This window comes from Balaenoptera physalus (genome assembly GCF_965194825.1).
Source record: "Balaenoptera physalus genome assembly, chromosome: X".
NCBI lineage: Eukaryota > Metazoa > Chordata > Mammalia > Artiodactyla > Balaenopteridae > Balaenoptera > Balaenoptera physalus.
The window spans coordinates 104,358,913-104,384,131 of NC_138903.1; the positions used below are offsets into that span (position 1 = coordinate 104,358,913).

Genomic DNA, 25,219 nt, shown 5'->3' on the forward strand with positions numbered 1-25,219 from the left:
TAAGCATTGAGTCTGAAATTTCACAAAACCTCACTTATTAGATTAGCTAACAGCTGCCTGATCCTTTGCCAACAGATAAGGAGTGGCACAGAAGGGATTCATTATTTGATGATTTTCTGAGTTTAAAGAATCATCTGTTAACTGGGGCTTACCAGAGATACTTATTGGCAAATCCAAGTCCAAGGCTGTCATTCTTAGGCACCAGCTGGCTGAGGCCAAACCCAAGACCCTGACCACCATTCCTCTTTCCGAGCTATATGCTTAAAACCTATAACATTGTGAAAATTCATTTTTTGTTTTGTTTCACGGAGAACAGGTTCTGATCTTCAGTGATGCATGCGTACAAGGGAAGAAGAATCATTTGCCAATAGAGAACTTTTCCTCCCCGAGGAATCATCCCCATTCTTGGGAAAAGTCATCTTTCAGCATAATTTGACAATTTGTGTAATATCTGGAAAAAAAAAAAGCTCACAGTCACAGCATACTTAATGTTTGGGATGTGTCGGATCTTTGTACCAAAAAATATTCCCATAGGAATGTTGCTGAAACTGAAAAAAACACTTAGTAGTGCCAGCCATTGTCAGGCTGGGAAAGTTTGCTTTTCAGCCAGTTCTGGTTCCTCGGGAGATCAGTATATGCTTCAACTAATCCCATGAGCACAGAAAAAGCTTATGTCATTTAGGATTTTTTTACTTATACCCTAAGAGTTTATTTTTACCAGTTTTTACCATCCTTAATTCCATGTTATGTAAAAGTTGGGTTAGCAGCTTTTTCAAAGTAAATGGGGTCTGTTTTAGCCCTCCTTGATAGGAAATCTTTTTCATGACTCATTTCTGAAATGACTTAGTTTTATTCTGGTAGGGAAGTCATTACCAATAAACTCTAGTACAACAAAGTATAGCTTTCTCCCAGTAAATGGAATCTCTATTAATGTATAAGAAGAGACTTTACATATATAATTATTTTTAAAAGTCATCTTTAAAGAAGGCACTTTTAAAAATCATTTTCTCCACATTTGGTTATATTCACATTGAAAGGCTCCCAAAGCCCTGTACCTGTCCCTTACTCATCTTCTCTGAATCCTACAAATAATTGTGATTACTCCAGTGGGGTTAATAGGAAGCGATAGGACTTCCTTAATAGTGCCCAGGATAAAGAGGAAACTCGAACTTCGTGTTTTTGGGAACAGACACTTTGAGAGAAGTTAATGATCTCTTTAAACTCTTCAGAGTGTTCTGTGATTCATCAACTCTTATTTGCATAATTGGAAATTTTTGCAGTATGGTTTTCACCTTAGTGTATATGGTAGTTGGTAGATGGGATAAGTATGCTTGTCAATGTGGAAGAGTGACTAAGATCACTAGCTCTGGAGCCAAACTGCCTGGGTGTAAATCCTGTCTCTACCGCTTACCAACTGCAAGACTTTGGCCAAACTACTTAACTGCTGTATACCTCGGTTTTCCATTGGTAAAATGAATTATAATAGTACTTAATTCATAAGGTTGTTATAAAATTTAAAATATGTAAAGCACCTAGGCCACTGCCTGGTGCATAGTAAGCTGTCAATTTTTAGTTACTGTTGTAACTAAAATTACACAATAAAAGTGAATGTACATTACACTCATAGCTGTAGAATTCACGGTGGAGGAGCTGGGGTTCAAAGCCAGGCAGTCTGGCTCCGAAGTCCGTGCTTTTATGTATTATGAATATACTGCCCTCAAACTCATTGCCTTTGAAGCCTGAGCTAGTGGGATATATTTTAAAGAATTAATTTAAAACTCTTTAGGCATGCCACATGCCAAGAACCAAGAACCAAATACCGAGATCTCTAACAAGGGGTAAAAGTTGTGTGTTATTCCCAGGATTGGATGCCTAGGCTTAGAGCACATTGGTAATATTGATAAACATGTCCTTTTTGTTTGTTTTGATATTAGGCAACTGCTTTTCCCACAGAAGTTAAAGACTTGACCAAGAGAATCCGTACTGTTCTTATGGCCACTGCTCAAATGAAGGAGCATGAGAAAGACCCCGAAATGCTAATTGATCTCCAGTATAGCTTAGCCAAGTCCTATGCAAGTACCCCAGAGCTCAGGAAAACCTGGCTTGATAGCATGGCGAAGATTCATATAAAAAATGGAGATTTTTCAGAGGTGACTACTTATGGCTTTGTTCTAAACACAACCCTGCAAAACCCCTGGAGCGCAATCTGACAGTTCTTTCTTTGTCATCCTTTTTCAGGCAGCAATGTGTTATGTCCATGTAGCAGGTTTGGTTGCAGAGTTTCTTCATCGAAAAAGTAAGATATTTCTGTTCTTAGAGATGGGGAGAACTTCAGTTAGCACAAGAATTTTTATCTTTGTAGCTTGCAACTGTGAATGTGATATGATTGAGCTCTGAAAAGGATGTTCACCTTTAGCCTTATTCACTGTTAAACAGAAGTTGTTATAAAAGAAAACTGGATTGTTCATTTGCCTTCTGCTTTCATTAAGAGTACAAGAATAAGCTGAATAGTACAGGGCCAGGCCTGATGCCCAGTGTTTATTCTCCAAGACTGTCTCCCTGGAAGACTGCCACAAATTAAATTCTTCTCAGGGCTTATGAGAAGCCCTGGATAATACACACCACTTATTTTCCCCTATCTGCCTCAACTTTACCAACAACTGCCCACAAATTATATCTCTACAGCCACTTTAGTGCAACAGTATCTTGGTATTAAAAGGTTGTTGGCACATCAGCAAGATGGCCCTATAAGATGTCCCTCATTTGTATACCCATCTCAACAGCCATTTGGCACCCATACATGGACGAAAGTGCCTTTGTGGGAGCTGTGGGATCCAGCACCACATGCCAAGGGACCTGGGAGGAATTTTACCCACCTATGCATCAGGTAATAGGCAGACAGATCTGTGTCCTGTCTGTGGACCCTGCAGTGGCCTATGAGCTGGCTCCAGCCCCTCTCAGCTGCAGTCCGGGATCCCCTGGAGAACACTGTCTTTAGATAATCTCCCACAGATGAGAGAGCCTTGGGGGAAGTCCAGAAGTCCAGTGGAGAAGTTCCAGCATGCTGTTGGAGCAAAAATTATACAAGTTTGAATGCATTGGAGAGGATAAGAGGAACAGTTTGATTTTACTCGTGTCACCCTTTCCCCAAGGCGGCACAGCTCAGTGCCAAGAGAGACTTTCTCACCGTGATTTCTTCTGCAGGGAAAAGTGAGGGCATGTGAGTGGGCACTGCCTTTCCCAGCAGTGCAGATGTTGCCAAAGAGGCCCATTTCTCTCTTGCCCCATTGAGAGTACTGAGTCATGAACTGAATGAGTGGGGGGCAGGAAGAGGCTGGGAGAGCAGCAGATAGGACTTAGAGGGCATTACAGGGACACAGATCCTACTAATCACATCACAGACTCCATCAAAAAGCCCACCAACAAATTGCTAGAGATATTTAGCCTGTGGATCCCCCCCAGCTGGCCCACAGGCACCCCTGGTGCTCCATGTGCCTCAACCACACACTGTAGCTGGATCTCTGTGCATGCTCCTGAAGGCAGATGGCTAGTGAGCATGTGCAGAAAACCAGCCAAAATCAGTGGGCCAGGGAGAGACCACAAGCTTGAACTTTAGAATCACCCTTGGGTGATCAATGGGAGGCTGTTAGCACCTGGCCTGGTGTATTGCATGATGGAGAAAAGACATACACGCTTAAGAATTCTGTCATAAGAGGGAGCAAGAAATGTGGAGCAGGTGTATCCATAGCAGGTCTGTGAAAGCCTCAGAATCCCTAGCAGGACAGATGGAAAGTTGTTCTCTCCTAAAATCAGTCAGTAAAGTTGGTTGGAGGTAACTGCTACTTCACATGTGAAGATAGCAGTGGAAGACTTCAAGGAACATGAAAAATGAAGGAAACATGACACCACCAAAGGATCACAGTAATCTTGTAGTAACCAAACTCAAAGACATGGAGATCTGCAATTTATCTAATAAAGAATTCAAAATAGCTGTTCTAAGGAAGCTCAGTGAGCCACAATAAAACAGAAAATTCAACGAACAAAATGAGAAGGAAAATACACGAACAAAATGAGAAGTTAAACAGAGATAGAAACCTCACAAAAAAGGACCAAACATATTCTGGAGCTGAAGAATACAATGAATGAAGTGAAAAACCACAGTAGAGAGTATTAATAACAGAATGGATCAAGCAGAAGAAATAATCTGAATTAGAAGACTGGACCTTTGAAATTATCCAGTCAGAGGAGAAAAAAGAAAATGAAAAAGAGTGAAGAAAGCCTATGGGATCTGTGGGATACTATCAGCAGAAACCTTACAGGCCAGGAGAGAGTGGGATGATATTTTCAAAGTGCTGAAAGAAAAAAAAAACTGCCAACCAAGAATACTCCATCCAGCAAAGTTGTCCTTCAGAAATGGACAGATGAAGACTTCCCCAGGCAAAAGCTGAGGGAGTCCATCACCACTAGACCTGTCTTCTAAGAAATGCTGAAAAAAGTTCTTCAAGCTGAAATGAAAGGATGCTAATTAGTAACATGAAAACATATGAAATGTATCCATATGAATGGATAAAGAAGACATGGCACATATAATCAATGGAAAGAAGGAAATCCTGCCATTTGTGACAAAAGGGATGGAGCTTGAGGGCATTATGTTAAGTGAATTAAGTCAGAGAAAGACAAATACTGTATGATCTCACTTATGCGTGGAATCTTCGAAAGCCAAATTTGTAGAAACAGAAAGTAGAATGGTGGTAGCCAGGGGTAGCAGAAATGGGGTAATTTTGGTCAAAGGGTACAAACTTCTGCTTAAAAGATGAATAAGTTCTGGATATCTAATGTACACAGTGATTATAGTTAACAGTACTGTGGTATATACTTGAAAGTTGCTAAGAGTATAGATCTGAAATGTTCTCACTCCCCCCAAAATGGTAATTATGTGTGGTGATAAACACTACTGTGGTAATCATTTCACAATATATACATGTATCAAATCAACACATACACCTTAAACTTACGCAGTGTGAGATATCAATTATGTCTCAACAGAGCTGGGGCTGGTTGCAGGGGTGGAAGGGGGCCACAAAAAGGAGTCATGGTCTTGAAGGGCTCAGGATCCAGCAAGTCTAATTCAGGAATCTGCCTGAAAACTTCCCTTTCCAAAATTAGTATTGTTGACTGTTGTAACAACTACTTAAATAGTAAAACAGTTGAGTTAGGTTTAAAAAGTGATTGGCAATGGACATTGCAAAGAAATCTCCCACTATCTATCATAATTGCCAAGCTATTTCCTTGAAGGCAGTCAAATGAGTAACATTTGGGCAAAATGAAACCATCTTGTGGGAGTCACATGGCTGCAGTTTTGGCTCTGAGAACACAACCATGTTTTGTTTTGTTTTTTAATTCCAGAATTCCTACAGTTAACTATATATCTTTCTTCCCAGATAGCATGACTAAAATGTAGATTCATTTTACTTATATTTTAAATTTAACACTTTCTGTTTGATACTGAATTTCTTTTGAACAATCCATATTTTGAAATTGGTATACTCTAGTATTCTCTTTTTAGTACATATGTGGTTTTAAAATGGAGAATGGGATTAATTATCAAAAGAAGGCCTTGTTTGAGGGTTTTTTTCCTACATCACTGGTATGCCTGAGAAATTGCAGTAAAAACACATATTGAAATTGCACACCTGCAGTTGCAAAAAACTAACAAATATGAGAACCCTAAACATGGTACTAAATAAAGTTCTAGGTGTGTCTTTCAGGTATATCAGGTTAATATTATCTCATCTTTTTCATTAGTAGAAATCTGAAATAAGAGTTTTTTGTCTACTGAGTATAAACCTATACCCTTTATATATTGAAAATAGTTAAATATATTAAAATATTTCCTTAGAATTTTTTTTCACAAGTGCAAAGACCTTAAAACTAAGCAAAAATCAAGAATTATTAATCTCCATTATCAGTTCTTAAGCTTTAGAATTATAACTATAGTATTGGAGAAAATAGCAACTAAAATATTTAAATATTGCTGTGGGTTTTTTTGGACATTAGCTTGAGGCAGCTAGCCTGAACACCAAACAGTGTGACATGTTTCAACAAGTGGAAACAGTGCCTTTAACTAGTCATTTAAGTATTTATTTCATAATACCTTCAAGGTTTTTTAGAATTTATCCTTCACAGAAATCAAAGAGCCCTTCTCTGAGTAGGAAGAAAATGATGTTTTGCATTTTAAACAAAAAATAATTTTAAATATAGGAGAGGTTTACATATTTATTTATAGGTGCCATCTATTTTTAAGCCTGGAAAATTCTACTCAAACTAGAAAATCGTATTCTAAAATGGTGGCAGTAGTAAAATCCTCAGGATTTCCCCCCTTAGCTTCAATCATGCCAATGATCGAAAACACCTGATTTTGCTAATTAGCTGGTTCAGCTATGATAGTTATACCCAGGTAGACCACTAATGTTAAAACAGAAGTTAAAAACTTAATCTGTTAACCTGTCATTCAGTCTGAGAAATCCATGATCTAGATAAGGCCTGGATATTCACAGAGTAAATAAAAGTACGTTTGAGTGCAGGACTGAAAAAAAAAGTTTTATTTATACTTAAGACACACTTATTTAACAAAAATAATTGAGCAATTGTAGAACCCTGTGTTTTCTATCAAGTGTCCTTGATAATGAAGACAAAATCTCTGACGTATCAATTGCCAAAATTTTTCTGTTTTCTCAAAGTCCTATGCCATTTCTGTTGGAGTCATTATAAAGCTTTCTTTTTCATCAAGATGGAATGAAATGCTACAGGTGACGCACTGGAGACACATGTTTTCCTATTTAGAGTTTTTAAGAAAAAAAAATAGTTTGTCTCATTGGGTGGTTGCCTAAGCGAGCCAGGACTTGGGCCCCTGGCCTCCAGAGGTGACCACAGAACACCAGTGAGGGCCCATTTCTAGATCCTTTTTTTCATCTTTCAGGCCCTGAACTGAAAGGGGAAGGGGAAGGAGGTGTGCAGTTCTCCCTGCACCGCCACCCTCAAACGTCTTTCAGGCAGCCAGGGCTCCTGCTCTTTGTACCAGAGATCTTAAGGGTCACCATTCTCTTCCCTTTCCCTAAGTTACCTCTAAGTGGTGATGCTAGGTGTTAGTTACTCCCACTCCCAAAAATATGTAATAAAAAACAGATCTAAATTTCCTTATTTTTATTTTGCCTGAAAACCTCAAAATGTTCTAGATCTCATTCTCTGGAGACTAGACTTATGTACCTCTTCCTCCTCTCTTCCGGAGAGATTGCACAACTGTTTTCCCCCAGGGAAGACAAGAATCAAGTCTGCATTCTTACACCACCACATAGCATCCGAGGTTCAGCAAAGCTTCAGGCCTGTAGAGCTCCTCCAGCACCCCCAGGAAAAGGAATTTCCTTTCCCATAGAGTCTGTTCTTTTCATGCCTTATAGGATAATGTTCCCTTTGCCAAGTCTTTATACCCAGGTTCTGATAGCTTAAATTCTGCAAAGCTTTTTCTTTACCCACTTCCTTCCCAATTACAGCTTTTTCCCTTTTTGCCCTCTGCTCTTACCTCCTATCCCTCTTCTGACCAGCAGTCGTATTTTATCAAGGGTTCAACTGCTTTCCCATCCTCCAAACTCCTCCCTACTTTTTGTGCTCAAGGTAGTGGTCTCTACTTGGACAGTTTGCATCTTGCTTTCCCTTGGACAGCAATCAGGAATACAGAAGCTACAGCTATGAAGGGCAAAATCAGGAATCCAGGTCACATACCAGAAAGATTCAAAGCAGACCCTCCAAGACCATGTTATATAATGCTACACAGGGCTACGGGAGAGCCCTCACACACGTGCCTCCCTCTGTTGGGACATATACACTGGCCTAGATTCAGCAACTTGTTTCATCTGAAACAAGACTAAACAAGACTAAAGGGAATCAGAATTTTCCCCAAGCATTTTAAAGACCCTAACAAACAAAAGAGTCCTCTTATCATTGGATAGTTTGGTGGGCGTTGATAACTTAAGCAAACAAGGGGATATATAGGCCTTTCTAGCTAGAGATAACGTCATCAGGCATAGGACTCAAGATAATACACTTAGCAAGAATAGTAGACTCTGAAGCTGAAAATCCATAATAGTAATCTTTACACCAGATGATACACACAACAAAGTCCAAAAGAAGGTATTAACCTGTTTGTTTCTGACAAGAACCATAATTTACCCTCCTTCTACTTAAGGTACACACCGGAAGACTCTTTCCCAAGGTGCTTTAGTCTCATCTGATCTCAGGCATAGGAGTATGCCCCTTTTTGTCCTCCCCTAAATCACGGCCTACTAGAGAAACCCTAGATTTGGGAATCACTTAAAGTAATAATATCCTCAGAGTAGACAGGATTTTTCCCCCAGTCATGGACCTAGCTGCCTGAGGCCTTCAGGGATTGACCCTTTTCTTTGTTAAGGACCACACTATCTCTTCAAGTCAAGTTTTGGGGCCCTCTTCCTTAACTGCCTAGCTCTTGACTTCATAAAGGTAATCAAGTGGGACATTTTCTCCTAAATTTCAAAAAGTTCTCCTAATGCACCTGCTACTCAAAGAGTGTCCCATGGACGCAACTGCCAGTCTGAGAACTGTTTCTTACTGGTCCATGACATGATAAGGAATATTAACCCGAATGTAAATCAACTATGTCACTGAGCATGATGGTTAGTTCAGCTGAATTTTTTATTTTTTATAGAAAGGCTTTGTTGAAGAAGGAAGTGATGAATTGATTTACATTCTGGTACAGCTCCTTATCGTGTTGTGATCCAGCACTTTGAATAGAATTCCCCTAGAAGTCTATATAACAGACCATTTTAGGCATGCTCATCCTCAGAAATGAAACATGCCATGCTCTATCTTCAGTGCCTTTTATTACCTAATTTCTTTGAACAAAAATGGCCCTAAAGTCCATTGGGTCAAAGTAAATCTTACTTTCATTTCTGCCTCTCCTTTTTCTCTAACAGAAATCCACTGACTACTCCCTATGTGTTTCTCCATTTTTGAAAAAGTGCTTCAGAATAACCCCATCTTCTCTTAACCAGAATCCCATCTTTCTCTCTCATAGAAGTGTGATGCTGACTTGATAACTCATTTTCTATTAAGCGTCTTACCAGAAGATGTATGTCTAGTTAGCATTCACTTAGACAAGAAGAGTTGGCAAAATCCAAGCCATGACACATGACCCTTTTTTCCATCAGAATGCTGAGAAATCTCCTCAATGTGAGGTTTGGCTTTCTTAAACCTTCCTTCTTCCTTCCCCAACCTCTAACACCAGGAAGCTTACCAAATATTTAGTCGTGAGTAGGTCATCATTTCTAAGCATCACTATTAGAGAGGTTGTAGAACAATAGATTGCAAAAGCTGTCCCCTTTGTGCCCAGCCATTTTCCACTGCCTAGCAGATTCGGTTATAAGGAAGCTGAATTTTCCTTAACTCTAAAATGACAGCCCCCTTAGATAGCGGTAAACGCAGCCAGAGCAGGAGTGTTTGGACATGTTCCTATGTCCAGAATCTGCAGGGCAACCACGTGGCCTTCTATACCCAGACTCTTGCTTGACAGTAACAATTTGGTCCACAGTCCTACAGCAGCTGTTCTCAGCTTGAGCTCACTTCCTACTTCCCAGGGGTCCAGCTGCAGAGTCACTTACTATACGAGCTGCTAGCAATTATTTTATCTTGAGAAAGCTAGTTTATTTATTGGTAGCTTTGTTTGGTAATAATAATGCATTGCACACTTGTTATATGTTAGGTTCTGTTCTAAACACTTTACATTTCATTGAATTCTTATAAGGTAGCTGCTGTTTCTACTTTACAGATGATGGAACTTTTTACAGTCCTAGAGAGAGAAACATGTCTAAAATCACACAGTTAATGATAGAGCTGGGTCTATCTAACTCCAAAAGCTCTGGTTCTTCCAGTGCCCCATCCTGTTTCTCTAAGGATGCTTCATCCCTGGCATCTGTTTTATTTTCTGCCTCTCTTTACAAGTCCTAGGCTAGGCTAACAACCCACTTTTCCAATTCTCCAGTGAAATGAGGAGCTAGAGATGACTGCAAAAGCTCATTCGATGTTTATCTGAAAAGTACATGCTCTCTTTGTTTAGGTGACAGACCATAAACATACACAGGATCAAAGTGTTAATAACAATTTTTAGATCACATTAGGAAAACATTTACTATAGTAGCCATTGAAGATGATGCATAGTCAGAGAATGAAACTTATTTGTAAGTAACTTGAGCTCACCATTTGGTAAAAAGACTGGTGGGATGTATAGTAGATAGAAATAATTTGTAAAATTCTTTTTTTGTAACTGCAAATTGCACTTATGACTTTGATCCTTACAAAAATATGTGTTTATTTTTAAGGGTAACTAATCCCTGTAAGGCTATCTGTTATTTACAAAACACTTTTTAAAAATAAATTTACTTCACTGGTTTTTATTCACACAGAATTATTCCCTAATGGATGTTCAGCCTTCAAGAAAATTACTCCCAATATAGATGAAGAAGGAGCAATGAAAGAAGATGCTGGAATGATGGACGTCCATTATAGTGAAGTAAGACTCCAGGGCCTGCATTGCCAGTTATATAAATTTAACTTCTTAAAATTTATTTACATTAAAAAATTATTACAGCTAAAAAAAAAATTAGTACAGCTAACTTAATTTGGAAGGTAACTAAGGGTTGATGAACTGTAAGCATTAAAACTGCCCAGGGAAAAGATGTGCCTGTGTGGAATGTGGAGCCCTATCTCTGGAACTGTTCTTATTGTCTGGTTTTAGAAATGTACCATGTATCTTCCTCAGATCACCTTCCCAGTAACCAGATCACGGTCAACATACTTTGGAGAAATCTCCGTAAAAAAATATAGCTAACAATGTAACAGCTAAGGAGAGGATGCTTACGAGTATTTTAAAGATGGAAAATTTCTGCTTCAAGCTTCATATGGGTAGCAAACAGCTTCAGTTGTCAATCACTCAACAAATATTTGTTGAGCACTGACTTATGAGCAAGGCTTTGGACTTGGTGATATAGAAGCTATAAAATAATTAGATATGGCTGATCCCTGACCTCTTATGTCTACCTAAAGAGATAATACACCTGCTCGAAATGGAGAAAAGCAAGACAGTGCCATTTGAATAATACAGACAGTATGTTCCACGCGGAGTTGAAGGTGAGAGATGCCTTTGAGCTGAGGTAGAACAGAGGACAGTTAGGGTTAGAGAGAGATTTGAAGCGTGAAGACACCCTGAAGGCATTTTAGCAGAGGGAGGAGGATAACGGGGACAAAAGTTAAGAGGTGGGAAAGTATAAGGCATCTTTGGGGGCACAGTGAATGGATCATTTTGGCAAAGCCATTGGGTTCACATAGAGAAGAGTAGTAGTTGAGGTCAGATTTTGGGAAACTTTGAATGTCTGGACTTCACTGATTAGAATGTTGAATTGCTGTCAAAGGTTTTTGAGCAGGATAATGACAAGATGAAAGCAAGGAAGAGGAAAGGTTAATTTGGCGGTTATGTGGGAAATGTATTAGAGGTAGATGGATAGGGGCTGGAGGCAGAGTCTGGAGGGCGGGCTGCCCTAAGAGTCCAGATGTGAAGCAGCCAGGCCTAAACCCAGGTAGTGACAGGTTCAGGAAACACTGTGAAGAAAAGAGGAAGACTTGCTGGCTGTGGGAGGAGAAGAGTCAAAGATAGTGCTGAGATTTCAGGTTTGGATATTATAGAAAAATGATGGATGGATGATTTTACAGGGAAGATGATGAAATCAGTTTTTGATGGGTGTTGAATTTGAAGTAGAAGGTTATTGAAATGGAAATAACATCAGGCCATTAGAAATTCAGAACTGAATCTAAAGAGAGAGATCAGGGTTGGAGAGCCACATCTGGAAGTCGTAGCTGTGTGAGAACCAAAGCACACTGACGATGGGAGGTAATACAGCAAGCGAAGACCAGAGAACCAAGGACTGAGGCACATTGATGTTCACAATTAAGGAATGTGAAGACCACAGAAAGAAAGAAACAACAAAAGTGGAGAGATTTAAGGGGTTGCAGTCCCATAGAAATCAATTTTTTTAACATTGTATTAAGAAACATAAGAAGCAGCCAGGTTAAAGTGGCAGAGGCACATTTTATACTTTATGAATTGTTTTTTTAATATTTTTACTTAATTTTTAAAATTTATTTATTTTATTTATTTATTTTTGGCTGCTTTGGGTCTTCGTTGCTGCGTGTGGGGTTTCTCTAGTTGCGGCGAGCGAGGGCTACTCTTCGTTGGAGTATGCAGGCTTCTCATTGCAGTGGCTTCTCTTGTTGCAGAGCACGGGCTCTAGGTGTGCGAGCTTCAGTAGTTGTGGCTCATGGGCTCTAGAGCGCAGGCTCAGTAGTTGTGGCGCACGGGCTTAGTTGCTCTGCGTTATGTGGGATCTTCCCGGACCAGGGCTTGAACCTGTGTCCCCTGCATTGGCAGGTGGATTCTTAACCACTGCGCCACCAGGGAAGTCCTGTTTTTTTAAAAATATAAGCAATCTCAAGGTAGCTCTAGTTCGTTTAGCTAAGATGATATATGCCTAGAAGCTTTACCTACTACTTCTATATGGGTCTCTCTCCTCATCAATAAAATAAAGGTGATAATACTACCTGGTCACTTCACAACAAATGTGAAGGCTCTTTATAAGTCATTAGGTGCTACATAAATGTCAGACTTTATCACTGACCAACTTGATAGTAAGGTTTCCTTTTACCTCCAGAACCTAGAAGAGTAGATGCTTAAAACATCCTTGCTGAATTAATTTATCATAACAGAGAATCGAGATACTTGAATTTTAATCCCAGTTCATTGCTTGACTGTGAAGCCTTGAGTAAGTTAATTCACTTTTTGGGTTTTTAGTTAGACTTCAATGATTTTCATCTAAGACCTCCAGTTTGTGCGGGCTAGCAGCAGAAAGATTCATGGGAGTTTGTGGGAGATAAATGGTTTAACACAACTGAAGTTACGTCCTTTTTTCCAAACAGCAGCTTCAACTTAGTCATAAAAATGGCCTTGCGCCTGACCCTTTTTTATACTCTCAAGGAGAGCGGTAATATTTCTTATTAGTCAAGAACTGTAATCAGTTTTCTATGTAAACACATTTGTTGGAACTCTTTTGTGTTCTACAGTAATAATTTATACATGCTTTTCACTTGATGTATACAGATAGAATCATGTTCTCCATAGTGCCATTTTATGTTTCAGTTTATATAATAGGGCTTCTTCCCCGTGCTCTAGCCAGTGGAAAATAACTGCCACCGATTTACAAGTTTAATTGAAATGAAAAATACAAATTGTTGTTCACTTAGTGCCTTATTTAAATAGGTTAGTTAAACCAATAATAATTTAATTTGTTTTTAAAACTGCATTTCTGACTTTTGATTTGCAATAGTTTTTAAAGATATAATTAACATACAGTAAAATTCACACATCTTAAGTGGACAGCTTGATGAATTTCCACAGTTGTATACACCCGTATAAATTACCACCAGAAACAAGAAATAGAACGTGTCCATTCCCCCAGAAAGTTCCATCGTGCCCATTTCCAGTTAGTCTCCCCACCCCCACTATCTGATTTCTATCATTGTAGATTAGTTTTGCCATATTTTGGTGTCATAAAATGGAATCATTCAGTATGTACCCTTTTGTATCTTCCTTCTTTTGCTTAACATAATGTTTTTGAGATACACCCATATTGCTGAGTATATCAAAAGTTCTTTTTCATTGCTAAATACTCCATTATATCAATGTAAGATTTTTAAATTCATTCTCCTGTTGATGGATTTTAGATTGTTTCCAGTTTGGGATTGTTACGAATATACGGCTGCTTTAAGCATTCTTATCTATGACCTTTTGTGGACATATGCTTTCATTTTTCTTGGGTAAATACCTAGGAGCGAAACTGCTGGATCCTGGGGAAGTTATATATTTAACTTCATAAAAAATTGCCAGAGTTTTTCCAAGTGGTTGGACCATTTTATATTCCTACCAGCAATGAATAAGAGTTTCAGCTGCTCCACTTCCTCACCAACATTTGATGTTGCTAATCTTTTTTTATATTTTTACCATTCTGTTAGACATGAATTGGTACCTCGTTGTGTTTTTCACTTGTATTTCCCTAATGACTAATGGTATTGAGCACTTTTTATGTGCTCCTTTGTCTTTCATATATCTTCTTTTGTGGAATGTTTGTTCAAGTCTTTTGCCCGTTTTTAGAAATTGCATTATTTTTTTTGTTGACTTAGGGGAGTTCTTTCTATATTCTGGATATAAGTCCATTGTCAAATATATTTGCTGCAGATTTATTTACCAGTCTTTGATTTGTTTATTTATTTTCTTAATTGAGTCTTTTATTGAGCAGAAAGTTTTGGTTTTAATGAAGTTCAATTTACCGTTTTTTTGATGGTTTGTTTTTGTGTGTGTGTTTGGTCTGAGAAATCTTTGCTTACCTCAAGACTGTGAAGATACTGCCTTACATTTTCTTCTATAAACTTTGTTTCTGAGTTTTATGTTTAGGCTGATAATCTATCTAGAATTCATTTTTGAGCATGGAATGAGAGGTCAAGGTTCATTTTTTTCTGTTTTTTAAAAATTAATTAATTTATTTATTTTTGGCTTTGTTGGGTCTTTGTTGCTGCGCGCGGGCTTTCTCTAGTTGTGGCGAGTGGGGGCTACTCTTCGTTGTGGTGCACGGGCTTCTCATTGCGGCGGCTTCTCTTGTTGCGGAGCATGGGCTCTAGGCACGCGGGCTTCAGTAGTTGTGGCACGTGGTCTCAGTAGTTGTGGCTCGCGGGCTCTAGAGCGCAGGCTCAGTAGTTGTGGCACACAGGCTTAGTTGCTCTGCGGCATGTGGGATCATCCTGGACCAGGGATCGAACCCGTGTCCCCTGCATTGGCTGGTGGATTCTTAACCACTGAGCCACCAGAGAAGTCCCAAGGTTCATTTTTTTCTAAACAGTTATTTTACATGGTCCACACCATTTGGGGAAAAATAAAACTTTTACCCCCACTGAATTGCTTTGGCACCTTAGTCAAATTTCTGTTCTTTATATGTCTGTGGTCTATTTCTAGACTCTGTTTTGTTCCATTGATCTATTTGTCCATCTTGATATGAATATCACACTGTCTTGATTACTATAAATTTATAAGTCTTGGAATCAGGTAGTGTTAGCCCTCCAACTGTATTCTTTTTCAAAGTCGTTTTGGCTATTCTGTATCCTTTGAATTTCCATGCAGAATTTTGAATCATTGTTTCTATTTCCTCAAAATAGCCTGCTGGAAGCTTTGTAGAGATTTTGTTACATTTGTATATCACTATATGGAGAATGGAGAGCTTAACAATACTGAGTCTTTCAGTCAGGTCTTATTTAGATTGTCTTTAATTTCTCCCAGCAATATTTTGTGATTTTTCAGGATAGAAGTCTTTTCCTGGGTATATATTGTTAGATAATGGATGTTCTGATGCTACTGGAAATAGTATTGCTTGATTTTTTAATCTTAGTTTTCAATTTGTTGTTGCTAGTATATAGAAATACAGTGATTTTGTATGGTGATCTTATAGTCTGCAACCTTGCTAAATCTGCTTATTAGTTTTAGTAGTTTGTATATTCCTTAGGGTTTTCTACATACACAATCATGTCATCTGCACAGAAAGACAGTTTTACGTTTGCCAGTCTCTGCGCTCTCTCTCTCTCTCTCTCTGTCTCACCTTATTACACTGGCTAGGACCTTCAGCATAATGTTGAATAGAAGTGGTAAGAGCAGACATTCTTGACTTGTTCCCACATTTAGGAGAAGAGTGTTCAGCCTGTAGGTTTTTGGGTTTTAGTAGAAGCTCTTTATCAGATTGAGAAAGGTCTTCTATTCCCTGTTTTCTGGGGATTCTTTTCTAACATCATGAAGGGGTGTTGAGTTTTTTCAAATGCTTTTTCTGCATCTATTGCTTGAGATCGCATTTTTCTCTTTTATTCCGTTTACATGGTTCATTCTGTTTACACTGGATTTATTCCTAATTGTAAACCAACTTTACATTCCTGGGGCAAACATTGCTAGTTTGTAATAGATTTTTAACTCCCCCAAAGTTCCTCCTTCCCACTGTTGATAGAAATTTTAATTTGGCTATTAAATGTTAATATATAGATTATTTTTTCAAGTAGCAGCATTTAATGAACATCTACTATGTACTGCCGCCATACTAGTGACTGAAGAAACCAATATAATATGTTGTCCCTTCTCTTGAAGAGTCACAGCCTATTTGGAAAGTCAGATACATAGATAATGGACAAGTATAGTGATAAATATCCACCCAGTGAATTATCAGAGTAAGAAAAAAAGGTGTCTTGTGTCTTGCTACTCTTTGTTAATCAGAAGAAGAATCCTGGAAGAGGTGATACCTAAGCTTTCTTAAAGGGTTAACTAAGTGAAAGGGATTAAAGGACAAGAGGGTACAGAATGGACAAAGGCACAAAGTTAAGGCAACACCATGGTGCTTCAGAGGAACTACCAGTAGCTCATCATTGTTTGAGCATCAAGTACCAGGCTGAGCATGATGAATGATGATATTATAAAAGTATCAGCCAGATCACTGCAAGGCTTGTGTGCCAAATGAAAGAGCTTGTCCTTTGTTCTGCGAATGATGGGAGCCATCATGAGATTTTAAGAAGGGAAGAAGGATGTGGTCTGGTTTGCATTTTAATCAGAACCCTATGGCAGATTTGTGGAGGATAGATTTGAAAGTGCCAAGGCTGGAAGATCAGTTAGAAAACAATAATGAGGTCTTGAACCTTAACAATGAGAGCAGAAATGGAGAAGAAGGGTCAGATTTGAGAAATATTTAGGAAGTAAAACTGGCAGAACTTGGTGATGGACTGATTAGAGGATGAGTAAAGAAAGAGAGTGTATTAGTTTCCTAGGGTTGCCATAAGAACGTACACAAACTGGATGGTTTAAAACAACAGAATTTTATTGTCTCACAGTTCTAGAGTCCAGAAGTCTGAAATCAAGGTGTCAGCAGGGCCATGTTCCCTCTGAGACTCTGGGTAGGAGCCTTCCTTGCCTCTTCCTAGCTTCTGGTGGTAGCTGTCGATCTTTGGTGTTCCCTGGCTCGTAGCTCCGTTACTCCAGTCTCTGCCTCTGTAGTCACATGGTGTTCTCCCTGCATATCTCTGTCATATTGGAGTAAGGGCTCACCCTACTCCAGAATGACTGCACCTCCACTATTCATATCTGCAATGACCCTATTTCCAAATAAGGTCACATTCTGAGGTACTGGGAGTTAGGGCTTCAACTTATCTTTTTGAGGGACACAGTTCAACCCGTAACAAAGGGTAAAGTCAAAACTGCTGTTAATCTTCTAGCTAAGAGTTTATAGGGTATGACCACTGGCTAGGTAGGAAACACAAGTGAAAGAGCTAGTTTAGGAAGAAGATGAATTCAAAATTGTCTAGAGGACATACAGGAAGAGCCGCTTTAGCAGTCAGTTTTATAGGTCTGAAGTTCATCTCTTTAAGATAGAAACAAACTGTTAAGACTTATGGGAGAGGAGAAGATGGCAGAAGAGTAAGACGCGGAGATCACCTTCCTCCCCATAGATACATCAGAAATACATCTACACGTGGACCTGCTCCTATAGAACACCCACTGAACGCTGGCAGAAGAACTCAGACCTCCCAAAAGGCAAGAAACTCCCCACGTACCTGGGTAGGGCAAAAGAAAAAAGAAAAAACAGAGACAAAAGAATAGGGACAGGACCTGCACCAGTGGGAGGGAGCTGTGAAGGAGGAAAGGTTTCCACACACCAGGAAGCCCCTTCGCGGGCGGAGACTGCAGGTGGCAGAGGGGGGAAGCTTCGGAGCCACGGAGGAGAGCGCAGCCACAGGGGTGCGGAGGGCAAAGCGGAGAGATTCCCACACAGAGGCTCGGTGCCGAGCAGCACTCGCCAGCCCGAGAGGCTTGTCTGCTCACCCGCCGGGGCGGGCGGGGCTGGGAGCTGAGGCTCGGGCTTCGGAGGTCGGATCCCAGGGAGAGGACTGGGGTTGGCTGCGTGAACACAGCCTGAAAGGGTTAGTGCACCACAGCTGGCCGGGAGGGAGTCCAGTAAAGGCTGGAGCTTCCGAAGAGGCAAGAGACTCTTTCTTGCCTCTTTGTTTCCTGGTGCCCGAGGAGAGGGGATTAAGAGCGCTGCTTAAAGGAGCTCCAGAGACGGGCGCTAGCCGTGGCTAACAGCGGGGACCCCAGAGACGGGCATGAGACGCTAAAGCTGCTGCTTTAGCCACCAAGAAGCCTGTGAGCAAGCACAGGTCACTATCCACACCTCCCCTCCCGGGAGCCTGTGCAGCCCACCACTGCCAGGGTCCCGTGATCCAGGGACAACTTCTCCGGGAAAACGCACGGCACCTCAGGCTGGTGCAACGTCACGCTGGCCTCTGCCGCCGCAGGCTCACCCCGCATCCGTACCCCTCCCTCCCCCCGGCCTGAGTGAGCCAGAGCCCCTGCAGCAGCTGCTCCTTTAACCCCGTTCTGTCTGAGCGAAGAACAGACGCCCTCAGGCGACCTACGCGCAGAGGCGGGTTCAAATCCAAAGCTGAACCCCGGGAGCTGTGCGAACAAAGAAGAGAAAGGGAAATCTCTCCCAGCAGCCCCAGAAGCAGCGGATTAAAGCTCCACAATCAACTTGATGTACCTGCATCTGTGGAATACCTGAATAGACAACGAATCATCCCAAATTGAGGAGGTGGACTTTGGGAGCAAGATATATTATTTTTTCCCCTTTTCCTCTTTTTGTGAGTGTATATGTGTATGCTTCTGTGTGAGATTTTGTCTGTATAGCTTTGCTCTCACCATTTGTCCTAGGGTTCTGTCCATCCGTTTCTTTTTTTTTTTTTTTACTTAAATTTTTTTTCTTAATTATTTTTTATTTATTTTATTTTTTTATTTTAATAACTTTATTTTATTCTATCTTACTTTATTTTATCCTCTTTCTTTCTATTTTTTCTCCCTTTTATTCTGAGCCGTGTGGATGAAAGACTCTTGGTGCTCCAGCCAGGCATCAGGGCTGTGCCTCTGAGGTGGGAGAGCCAAATTCCGGACAGTGGTCCACAAGAGACCTCCCAGCTGCACATAATACCAAACGGCGAAAATCTCCCAGAGATCTCCATCTCAACACCAAGACCCAGCTTCACTCAACGACCAGCAAGCTACAGTGCTGGACACCCTATGCCAAACAGCAAACAAGACAGGAACACAGCCCCATCCATTAGCAGACAGTCTGCCTATAATCATAATAAGGTCACAGACACCCCAAAACACACCACCAGACGTGGACCTGCCCACCAGAAAGACAAGATCCAGCCTTATCCACCAGAACACAGGCACTAGTCCCCTCCACCAGGAAGCCTACACAACCCACTGAACCAACCTTAGCCACTGGGGACAGACACCAAAAACAACGGGAACTATGAACCTGTAGCCTACGAAAAGGAAACCCCAAACACAGTAAGTTAAGCAAAATGAGAAGACAGAGAAACACACAGCAGATGAAGGAGCAAGGCAAAAACCCACCAGACCTAACAAATGAAGTGGAAATAGGCAGTCTACATAAAAAAGAATTCAGAATAATAATAGTAAAGATGATCCAAAATCTTGGAAATAGAATAGACAAAATGCAAGAAACATTTAACAAGGACCTAGAAGAACTAAAGAGGAAACAAGGAACGATGAAAAACACAATAAATGAAATTAAAAATTCTCTAGAAGGGATCAGTAGCAGAATAACTGAGGCAGAAGAACGGGTAAGTGACCTGGAAGATAAAATAGTGGAAATAACTACTGCAGAGCAGAATAAAGAAAAAAGAATGAAAAGAACTGAGGACAGTCTCAGAGACCTCTGGGACAACATTAAACGCACCAACATTAGAATTATAGGGGTCCCAGAAGACGAAGAGAAAAAGAAAGGCACTGGGAAAATATTTGAAGAGATTATAGTTGAAAACTTCCCTAACATGGGAAAGGAAATAGTTAATCAAGTCCTGGAAGCACAGAGAGTCCCATACAGGATAAATCCAAGGAGAAACATGCCAAGACACATATTAATCAAACTATCAAAAATTAAATACAAAGAAAACATATTAAAAGCAGCAAGGGAAAAACAACAAATAACACACAAGGGAATCCCCATAAGGTTAACAGCTGATCTTTCAGCAGAAACTCTGTAAGCCAGAAGGGAGTGGCAGGACATATTTAAAGTGATGAAGGAGAAAATCCTACAACCAAGATTACTCTACCCAGCAAGGATCTCATTCAGATTTGATGGAGAAATTGAAACCTTTACAGACAAGCAAAAGCTGAGAGAGTTCAGCACCACCAAACCAGCTTTACAACAAATGCTAAAGGAACTTCTCTACGCAGGAAACACAAGAGAAGGAAAACACCTACAATAACAAACTCAAAACATTTAAGAAAATGGGAATAGGAACATACATATCGATAATTACCTTAAATGTAAATGGATTAAATGCTCTCACCAAAAGACACAGACTGGCTGAATGGATACAAAAATAAGACCCGTATATATGCTGTCTACAAGAGACCCACTTCAAACCTAGGGACACATACAGACCGAAAGTGAGGGGATGGAAAAAGATATTCCATGCAAATGGAAATCAAAAGAAAGCTGGAGTAGCAATTCTCATATCAGACAAAATAGACTTTAAAATAAAGACTATTACAAGAGACAAGGACACTATATAATGATCAAGGGATCAATCCAAGAGGAAGGTATAACAATTGTAAATATTTATGCACCCAACATAGGAGCACCTCAATACATAAGGCAAATACTAACAGCCATAAAAGGGGAAATAGACAGTAACACAGTCATAGTAGGGGACTTTAACACCCCACTTACACCGATGGAAAGATCATCCAAACAGAAAATAAATAAGGAAACACAAGCTTTAAATGATACATTAAACAAGATGGACTTAATTGATATTTACAGGACATTCCACCCAAAAAAACCAGAATACCCATTTTTCTCAAGTGCTCATGGAATATTCTCCAGGATAGATCATATCTTGGGTCACAAATCAAGCCTTGGTAAATTTAAGAAAATTGAAATCGTATCAAGTATCTTTTCCGACCACAACGCTATGAGACTAGATATCAATTACAGGGAAAGATCTGTAAAAAATACAAACACATGGAGGCTACACAATACACTACTTAATAACGAAGTGATGACTAAAGAAATCAAAGGGGAAATCAAAAAATACCTAGAAACAAATGACAATGGAGACACGATGACCCAAAACCTATGGGATGCAGCAAAAGCAGTTCTAAGAGGGAAGTTTATAGCAATACAAGCCTACCTCAAGAAACAGGAAACATCTCGAATAAACAACCTAACCTTGCACCTAAAGCAATTAGAGAAAGAAGAACAAAAACACCCCAAAGTTAGCAGAAGGAAAGAAATCATAAAGATCAGAGCAGAAATAAATGAAAAACAAATGAAGGAAACAATAGCAAAGATCAGTAAAACTAAAAGCTGGTTCTTTGAGAAGATAAACAAAATTGATAAACCATTAACCAGACTCATCAAGAAAAAAAGGGAGAAGACTCAAATCAATAGAATTAGAAATGGAAAGGGAGAAGTAACAACTGACCCTGCAGAAGAAATACAAAGGATCATGAGAGATTACTACAAGCAATTCTATGCCAATAAAATGGGCAACCTGGAAGAAATGGACAAATTCTTAGAAATGCACAACCTGCCGAGACTGAACCAGGAAGAAATAGAAAATATGAACAGACCAATCACAAGCACTGAAATTGAACCTGTGATTAAAAATCTTCCAACAAACAAAAGCCCAGGACCAGGTGGCTTCACAGGCAAATTCTATCAAACATTTAGAGAAGAGCTAACACCTATCCTTCTCAAACTCTTCCAAAATATTGCAGAGGGAGGAACACTCCCCAACTCATTCTATGAGGCCACCATCACCCTGATACCAAAACCAGACAAAGATGTCACAAAGAAAGAAAACTACAGGCCAATATCACTGATGAACCTAGATGCAAAAATCTTCAACAAAATACTAGCAAACAGAATCCAACAGCACATTAAAAGGATCATACACCATAATCAACTGGGGTTTATTCCAGGAATGCAAGGATTCTTCAATATACACAAATCAATCAACGTGATACACCATATTAACAAACTGAAGGAGAAAAACCATATGATCATCTCAATACATGCAGAAAAAGCTTTCGACAAAATTCAACACCCATTTATGATAAAAGCCCTGCAGAAAGTAGGCATAAAGGGAACTTTCCTCAACATAATAAAGGCCATATATGACAAACCCACAGCCAACATCGTCCTCAATGGTGAAAAACTGAAACCATTTCCACTAAGATCAGGAACAAGACAAGGTTGCCCACTCTCACCACTATTATTCAACATAGTTTTAGAAGTTTTAGCCACAGCAGTCAGAGAAGAAAAAGAAATAAAAGAATCCAAATCGGAAAAGAAGAAGTAAAGCTGTCACTGTTTGCAGATGACATGATACTATACATAGAGAATCCTAAAGATGCTACCAGAAAACTACTAGAGCTAATCAATGAATTTGGTAAAGTAGCAGGATACAAAATTAATGCACAGAAATCTCTTGCATTCCTATACACTAATGATGAAAAATCTGAAAGTGAAATTAAGAAAACACTCCCATTTACCACTGCAACAAAAAGAATAAAATATCTAGGAATAAACCTACCTAAGGAGACAGAAGACCTGTATGCAGAAAATTATAAGACATTGATGAAAGAAATTAAAGATGATACAAATAGATGGAGAGATATACCATGTTCTTGGATTGGGAGAATCAACATTGTGAAAATGACACTACTACCCAAAGCAATCTACAGATTCAATGCAATCTCTATCAAACTACCACTGGCATTTTTCACAGAACTAGAACAAAAAGTTTCACAATTTGTGTGGAAACACAAAAGACCCCGAATAGCCATAGCAATCTTGAGAACGAAAAACGGAGTGGAGGAATCAGGCTCCCTGACTTAAGGCTATACTACAAAGCTACAGTAATCAAGACAGTATGGTACTGGCACAAAAACAGAAATATAGATCAATGAAACAGGATAGAAAGCCCAGAGATAAACCCACGCACATATGGTCACCTTATCTTTGATAAAGGAGGCTAGCATAAACAGTGGAGAAAAGACAGCCTCTTCAATAAGTGGTGCTGGGAAAACTGGACAGGTACATGTAAAAGTACGAAATTAGAACACTCCCTAACACCATACACAAAAATAAACTCAAAATGGATTAAAGACCTAAATGTAAGGCCAGACACTATCAAATTCTTAGAGGAAAACATAGGCAGAACACTCTATGACAAATCACAGCAAGATCCTTTTTGACCCAGCTCCTAGAGAAATGGAAATAAAAACAAAAATAAACAAATGGGACCTAATGAAACTTAAAAGCTTTTGCACAGCAAAGGAAACCATAACCAAGACCAAAAGACAACCCTCAGAATGGGAGAAAATGTTTGCAAATGAAGCAGCGGACAAAGGATTAATCTCCAAAATTTACAAGCAGCTCATGCAGCTCAATAACAAAAAAACAAACAACCCCATCCAAAAATGGGCAGAAGACGTAAATAGACATTTCTCCAAAGAAGATATACAGATGGCCAACAGACACATGAAAGAATGCTCAACATCATTAATCATTAGAGAAATGCAAATCAAAACTACAATGAGGTATCATCTCACACCGGTCAGAATGGCCATCATCAAAAAATCTAGAAACAATAAATGCTGGAGAGCGTGTGGAGAAAAGGGAACCCTCTTGCACTGTTGGTGGGAATGTAAATTGATACAACCACTATGGAGAACAGTATGGAGGTTCCTTAAAAACTAAAAATAGAACTACCATACGACCCAGCAATCCCACTACTGGGCATATACCCTGAGAAAACCATAATTCAAAAAGAGTCATGTACCACAATGTTCACTGCAGCTCTATTTACAATAGCCAGGACATTGGAGCAACCTAAGTGTCCATCATCGGATGAATGAATAAAGAAGATGTGGCACATAATATACAATGGAATATTACTCAGCCATAAAAAGAAACGAAATTGAGTTATTTGTAGTGAGGTGGATGGAGTTAGAGTCTGTCATACAGAGTGAAGTAAGTCAGAAAGAGAAAAACAAATACCATATGCTAACACATATATATGGAATCTAAGGGAAAAAAAAAAGTCATGAAGAACCTAGTGGCAAGACGGGAATAAAGACACAGACCTACTAGAGAATGGACTTGAGGATATGGGGAGGGAGAAGGGTAAGCTGTGACAAAGTGAGAGAGTGGCATGGACATATATACACTACCAAACGTAAAATAGATAGCTAGTGGGAAGCAGCCGTATAGCACAGGGAGATCAGCTTGGTGCTTTGTGACCACCTAGAGGGGTGGGATAGGGAGGGTGGGAGGGAGGGAGATGCAAGAGGGAAGAGATATGGGAACATATGTATATGTATAACTGATTCACTTTGTTATAAAGTAGAAACTAACACACCATTGTAAAGCAATTATACTCCAATAAAGATGTTTAAAAAATAAATAAATAAATAAATTTTTTAAAAAAGACATGGATAGCATGAGTAGTTGGCTTCATCTTTTTATTGTTGAGAACATGACATGATGGTTGTTTTATAGCAGCTCTTATCATTATAGCAAGGTCAGAGATCTCTATCTTGAGGTATTATACTGTCATTCCCACTAATTTTAGAACCAATAGTGAGGAAGGAAGCAGTGTTGACCAAAATCACGTCATTTTAATAAACACCTTTGTCACTGATGCAACAGCTTGAAAACTGCCAAATTATCTTAAGACTCTGTTAATTGTGTTTAAATATAATTTCAATACAAAGGAAAAATAATGGACATTTATAGACTTAGTGGAATTTACCCTGTTAGACATTTAAACATCCTCAGTTTAGAACAATGTATCCCCTTTTAAAAATACTTCTTCTCAATGTGTTACCATTTGTAAGTACAGTTAACATCTTCATTATGTGATAAACAAAGTAAATAGTAGTTTAGTATTATCAATATTAATT

General features: G+C 39.4%; 1 protein-coding gene across 7 annotated transcripts in view; it reads left to right on the forward strand.

The window, feature by feature from the left end:
* DOCK11 (dedicator of cytokinesis 11) overlaps window positions 1–25,219 on the forward strand; it is a 190,509-nt gene that overhangs the window by 144,046 nt on the left and 21,244 nt on the right. For all 7 annotated transcript variants that reach the window (XM_082445483.1, XM_082445485.1, XM_082445479.1 and 4 more), the window contains 3 exons: window positions 1,935–2,150; window positions 2,239–2,296; window positions 10,494–10,600. In XM_082445483.1, coding sequence (XP_082301609.1) covers window positions 1,935–2,150; window positions 2,239–2,296; window positions 10,494–10,600 — 381 coding nt within the window. The remainder of the gene's footprint in view (window positions 1–1,934; window positions 2,151–2,238; window positions 2,297–10,493; window positions 10,601–25,219) is intronic.